Source organism: Morchella importuna (assembly GCF_003444635.1).
Source record: "Morchella importuna strain M04M26 chromosome Unknown Morimp01GS002, whole genome shotgun sequence".
Lineage (NCBI taxonomy): Eukaryota > Fungi > Ascomycota > Pezizomycetes > Pezizales > Morchellaceae > Morchella > Morchella importuna.
In genome coordinates, this window is record NW_025763399.1 from 2,214,306 (window position 1) to 2,220,695 (window position 6,390).

Sequence of the window (6,390 nt, forward strand, 5' to 3'; positions counted from 1 at the left end):
TCTACGCGAACTATGGGTTTCAACCAGATTCCACTTGGCCCTCACCTAAACGGAAACTAGAAAACTTCGACGCGCCCAGCGCGGCGCAAGCACAGCGAAAGAAATGGTTGTCGGGAAACTTGGTGTCACGTCCTACAGGCTGAATCTACCCTCTCAGTAGAACATTCATGATGTTTTCCATATATCTCTGCTGGAACCGTATTGGGAGTCAAAGGATCATCAACGAGCTATAGCGATTCCACCTCCGGATGAGGTTCAAGGATGATCGTGGGGGAGAAGTTCATGCAATATCGGATTACCTGGGAGAGCATCGCTCAGAAGACTTCCGGGAACCTTACAAAATGTTGCAAGGAACGACAGACGAGACGCTCCGAGAGTTCCATCCGAAGTATCCCGGAAAATCACAGGGCTCATGGGTGAAACTTTAGAAATCCTCAAAATACGGCGTTTTTTCCCATCGGTCTGACAGTGTTCGGATGCCGATGTTTCCCTGGGAAGCAATACAGGAAAGTGAAGGAAACCGAGGCACGGAGTGTTCTGGGACAAGCGTGGAGAAAACGGGTCTCCCTTTGTTGGGATACACGTTTTTCACTTGAGGTTTTCCTTTGTTAATAGAAATGGATGCGGAAAATAGAGTGTAACGGAGCCATTTCAACTGTCTGGTGTATGAGTACACACAGGGCCCGGTTACATGCTGAGAGTTATTGATAGAAGCCAGTTGCACAGTGACATGCAAGTACCGGCAGTGTGGTTAGCTACCAGCTGTCAGAGTAACTACATTCTGAGCGCTAGGAAGAGGATCTATTCATGGGAGCAATGACTGACGAGTCTATGCCTCGCCAATGATTAGAAGGCCGGCCAGAGTGAAGCTCTGAGTGCTCAGCGATCCTCTACATCCTCCGAGCATGATAAGTCCGCCCGTAGTGGCAGGGACTATGCCTGGGAAAGTCTACAATAAGTGAAGAGCTCTACAGCAATGATTAAGCTTACGCCTGAGCGGTAGCTCATTCATGCAGGTCCCCGTTATGCGACAACCAAGACTGCAGGTGTTACAAAGGCGTTGACTAAGGGTGGTTGCCTTTGGAACAGGAAGCACCCGCTAACGCTTAGAGAGAAGCGGGGTAGCGGTGGTAGTGCTTCCCTTCCACTTGAAGGAATCACCAGAACTTAGTAAGGAAGTAGGAGCAGAGAATGGAATCCTTTGGAGTAGAAGTACTCAGGATCCTTCTCGCCCAACTATCCGATTTTTGATTTTCCATCTTGCACGGCCACACCTTTTCTACCGGATCCTAGCGATACGTGGAAAGGCTGTCCCCGGTACATAAAGTCAGTATGGAATCGTTATTAGAGCTACATTTTCTTGTATGCGCATAATGTACCATACCAAAAACCCTAGGTTCGACTCGGGACGAGTCTACCGGAGAGGGGGGTAGTGTAACAGAGCCACAGTAGGGCTGTTACAAAAGTAACTGTTCTACCAGTCAAGCCATACGACCCTAGGGTAATCACCACTTGTTCTTCACGATGGGTGAAGATAAGGGCAGATGACCCCTACCTCTATTGGTATGAAGGGTAGGGATCCTGGCGAGCAAGAAGTCTTATAAGTCAAGCTAGGCGACTGGACCAAAACTAGAGCAGAAGGACGAGCATGCCAAATACGGAAGGGTAACCCCAAACATAAGTTACCCTACCTTGGAAGTCAACCTTTGAGGTGCAATAACTTAGCAACCGATGCTCGGAAAATATGCTTTACCACGTCAGGAAGGATCCTGACGATGCTCCGGTCCATTTGGGGTGGTTGAATGAACGGATTGCGGAGTTGAGGAAACACTGCAAAATAAACCCGTTTTAGACCCCAAAAATAACCCCCGGAGCGTCGAACCGCCGGAACCCTCCTGTTTCAGCCCGGAGCACCTTTGAGGGGGAGTAGGAGTACGACCCAAGCTACTAAAAGCAAACCTCGCTTTACAAAAACACCAAATCTGTTCTAAAACAAATTGAATAAGCAATTGCTATCTGGTCGGTTGTTTCCGCTAGTTCTTAGGATCCCGACCAGCTCTTGGCAGAGATTGCGTGATTTGACTCGGGCGGAAGTTCGTCCGAGGGGTGGCAGCAACTCCTCTCGCCCCTCATAGAAAAAAGTCGCGGTGTCCCCGGACTAGGGGGAAAAACAGAAGGGTCTAGGGAGAAAAAAAAAGCGGAACTTCGATAAAAGTACTCGGTTGCCCCCCAGTTTGAACTCGGGGAGGGATGGAATCTTTACTAGCGAGGAGACCCCTTAAAGTTATTAAGTTTTTAGACTACAAATACGATCAAACAAATAAACTCCATCTTCCGATCGAACGAGCCCAAGGAATCCATCGTTGCCCGTTTACCCTTTCTATGTCAGATCGAAGTCACGGTCGTGTATCATCCTAGCACCCCCGTTACAGGCACCGCAAATGCTCTCACGCACCGCGAATGCTCCCGCGAATGCTCCCGCGAACGCTCCCACGAGGGCTTCCGCGAGTGCTCCCAGAGCACTCACCAATGCTCACAGAGCTGAGGCATTCGTCATACCCACTCAAGGTGAGGCAACCCTCATTTGGGCTCCTTTGTATTGATACACCGTCCTCAAAGGATAGGAAGGCCGCACCAGTCCCTCAAAAGATATCTAACGTGGGTATCCTCAACGCCGCTGTACGGTCAGTCGCGGGATACTGATACGAGCACTGTCCTGTATACTGGTGACGACTACCCAACCTTTGACGGACGTGTATGATTCTGTCGATTCGTGAAAGGCATAATTAGCCTTGAGGTTGAGGCCATGGTACGGCTCGTCTGAAAAGCTCAATGTCCATGCATAAGCAGCAAACATGGACTGGCATTGACATCCTGGAGCGAGCTTGCTGGATAGCCAGACTCAGATACTGAGCGGCCGAAACTTTACCTCCTTCTTCCAATCCGCATGCATAGCAGAACGACACGAATTTTGAATTAGAGAGTCCAATTGGGTCTAACGTTCCTAGAGCACTCAAGAATGCCCTCACGGCTTTACAAGTATTCAACTAAATTCATTCCACGTACGCAAGTCTATCCTAGTATTTACCAACCAATTACCAGTCTCCACCTCAAACAAATGGGCCATTCCCAATATACTCCGAATATTAACGACCCACATCCTCTTCCTCCTCCTCCTACAAACCTTCAGGAGCCCATGTGAGCTATCAGCGATACCACGATCCTTTGCCTCGAGTAGCTCCACTATACATAGTCTATGTGCTCGCCCCCCACTGTCCCGCAGCTTGAACAAAGCCTCGACACGTCCTGGTAAGCGTCCCCGAAACACTCCCCACTCCTCTGAGGACGCTACTGACACCCATACCCAATCCTTTCTTATTTTCCCTTTCCTAAAAGCCGCGTTTCCCGTACACCTGATATTGTGAACCTCGTACACCTCAGGTCTTTGGAAGATTGGTATCGGAACCTGCAAACATGTGAACATCTCCACCCGGCGCTCTAAAATGCTCTCAGAGTTTCCGGCAAAGCTTTGAGAGCATCCCGCATCCTCTGCATACTCCTTCATCAGGCGATATAACGTGGTATGGCTTATTTGCAGTCCATCCGCAATATTGAAAAGTCTTTCCGATTTCGTGGAGGGGTTGCAAAGACGCCTTAGAGGCAGTCGGCCTTCTACTATGGATCGTTCATTTGGTGTTTTTTTCCGGTCTTCGATTTTAAAAATCTCAAGTAACTCCTTCAGGTTATCTCGATGGCTCCAAAGGATGTCGTCAGTGCTCTCAGGACCTCCAACAATGTCTTTCAGATTCAGCATTCGAATCTCTAACGCCAACCGCCGCCCCCCATAGTCCAGTATCTGCGTTGCAGCATCGACCTTGTTGGATGCTCCGTATGCCTCTTTTATCTGACGTACATGGGCGAGTTCGCTGATGTCGGTGGAGCACTGGGGAATGCTCCCAAAGCGCTCGACATGTTCCCGATAGTGCGTTAACACGTACAATTTGATGGAGTTGAAGTGAGACCTTTCCCGTATCTCGCGAATCTCCTCCAAACCTCGCTGAGCGCTCTGGGAGCCTGAGGTCTTCACAGCTTTTGTCCGATCTCTCGCATCCTTAACCGTCCTCTTGTACGCCCGGAATTCTAAAAAGATATCCTTGTGCTTATGGAAATCCTCGAGATAGCTCTCCATATAATTCAGTGTGCTCGTCTTATGACTCCCATACTGCGCCATTAAGTGGAAGTCGATTAAGCCTCGTACACATTTCAATGCCTTTGCGAAGTCGCCCCTGACAGCCACCCCCGGGTTTCTCAAAGCAGCCGCGAGTGCTCCAAGAACGACCCGCCCCAGATTTCTCATCTCCTTCCCTTGCCATTGGGTTGTGGCACGATATGCCTTGTTCGGTACTGCCAGTCCAGGGTAAGGCGCAATCGAGGCCCAAGCTTTGTCAAATTCCTCCAATCGATTGTGCTTCTTCAAGAAAGCCTGAACCCACTCCATCATGTGCTTCAACATCCCTAGGTATATATTGTGCAGAATGTCCGGTTTGTTGAGATCGTATGGATTAACCCTCGGCATACCCCAGAAAGCATTGAAGAGTGTCTTTACTGATCTCGCGACAAGGTATTCCACCGGTCCCAGGTTTCCCGGGTTCTCCCTGAATAGCTTTACCCTCTCCCGGTAATCCTCGTGATCGCGCGTAGGGCTCCGGCGAGTGCTCCCAAGACTGTGGAATTCCACCTCGCATCTTGGACAAGAGCTAGTACTAATATTTTGTAAGTTTGAATGCTCAGGTTGATCAGCGATCCAACCCGACAACACCGGAAAGCATAGACGTTCGTACCCGTCGGCGCATGCGATTAGCTCACCTTCCTGAGAGCACTCCCGAATGCTCTGAAAGATCTCCCCAAGGGCGCGATGCAGCGCCATTTGACTCTGACGTCGTAAAGCGGAATTAGCGAGTGAGTTCTTCCCGAGCTTAGGTGGGACTGGCAGTAGCCCTAGGAGAATTAACGAATGCCCGGTGGGCTTGCTCCGGACCGATGACTTGATGTTCCCGATGGTAAGATAGATTGGCCAGGCTTTCTTGTCCCCACTAAAATTTGTCAAATGTGTGCCATCTGACGCGCATATAATTGGTACCACAGTCGACCCCTCCGGTAAGGTATTCTGTCCAGAAAGCATTAGGGACTGCCTCTAGAGCACTTGTGAGGCTTACCAGACCTGCGTCTCCCACCACAAATCTCCCGTATGCATTTCCCCGTACATTCTCTCGCCAGATTCATTATGCTCTACCACTGGCGCGTACACCAATGACTCCCGAAAGGCCCGTTGGCCTAGAAGATATCGCACAATTACCATTGGATCCCGGTAATAGTAAGGGATTTTCTCTCCCCCAATATCCACCTCCGAATGATGCCAGCTCGCCTTTCCCAATATGTCATTCATTTCGTCCAACCTTTTTATAAAACCTCGCCCAGTCCTGTAGGAGCATTCGCCACTGCTTGACGGAGCGTGTAGAAAGAAACTGTCGATATTTCCTTGTGAGGCCTTCGACAGTATGAAATAACGTGCCATTCTAAACTCGTATGCTGAGTTGAATGGGTGCCACGGGTATCGGAGAAGGTTTTGTGAGCATTCGTCGTAGTCCTCCGAGCGGTAGAGACGCTCCCCAGCACCCTCGTAAATCGTTGTCGCTGCCTCATGCCTATTTGCATCTCCATCTGTCTCTTCCATCATAAAATATGATTCGGATTCCAGATCTGAATTATTATCGGGATCTTGGTCATGATAATTGATACTGTTGCTCTCCGAACTATCCGAGTCGTCATGGGCATCTGAATAGGAATCGTGAATGCCTTCCGGGCTGTCGTGAGTGTCATCGGGTGCCTCTTGATCGCGCTCCAGGAGTAAAAATTGGTTTCCCAGCCATTCATCTGCTTCAAATGGATGTGTAGTTCGAAGATGTTTATCGAAGTTCGCGGAGGAGCTGTACCGCTTGCTGCAAAAGGGGCAAGACGATTTCATTGAAGTCTCATGATGCTAGCAAAGCACTCCTGAGTGCTCTAAAAATTTGGTTCCTGCCAAGGCCGAGGAGGCTCTTTCCTGCAGGTGCTGCTGCAGAGTGCTCGAATGATTTGATTTGTCAGCCAATGAGGCTCCTCTCACCTGCACCCCGGTCGGCAAGGCTGATTTTCAATACGAGTCTGATGTCATACATCACCAACCTAATACAAACATCAACACCAACACGAAGAAACACCCACCACCCCAATCAGGCGGCCAGTTATGCTAGATTCTATCGCCCTGAGCATCTGCACTCTCTCCCTGAGCACTCGCGGAGTCTCTTCAGATCGAGACAGTGTTCTCAGCGCCAAATTCAACACTAATAT

General features: G+C 49.6%; 1 protein-coding gene across 1 annotated transcript; it reads right to left on the bottom strand.

Moving 5' to 3' along the window:
- Positions 1-2,668: 2,668 nt before the first annotated feature.
- On the bottom strand, positions 2,669-6,025 carry LAJ45_01437 (uncharacterized protein; the record flags this gene model as incomplete). The annotated part of the gene is made up of 3 exons (XM_046111031.1): positions 2,669-2,888; positions 3,093-5,093; positions 5,217-6,025. The coding sequence occupies 3 exons, from the start codon at positions 6,023-6,025 to the stop codon at positions 2,669-2,671; spliced, it is 3,030 nt and encodes a 1,009-aa protein (XP_045976209.1).
- Positions 6,026-6,390: the final 365 nt, after the last annotated feature.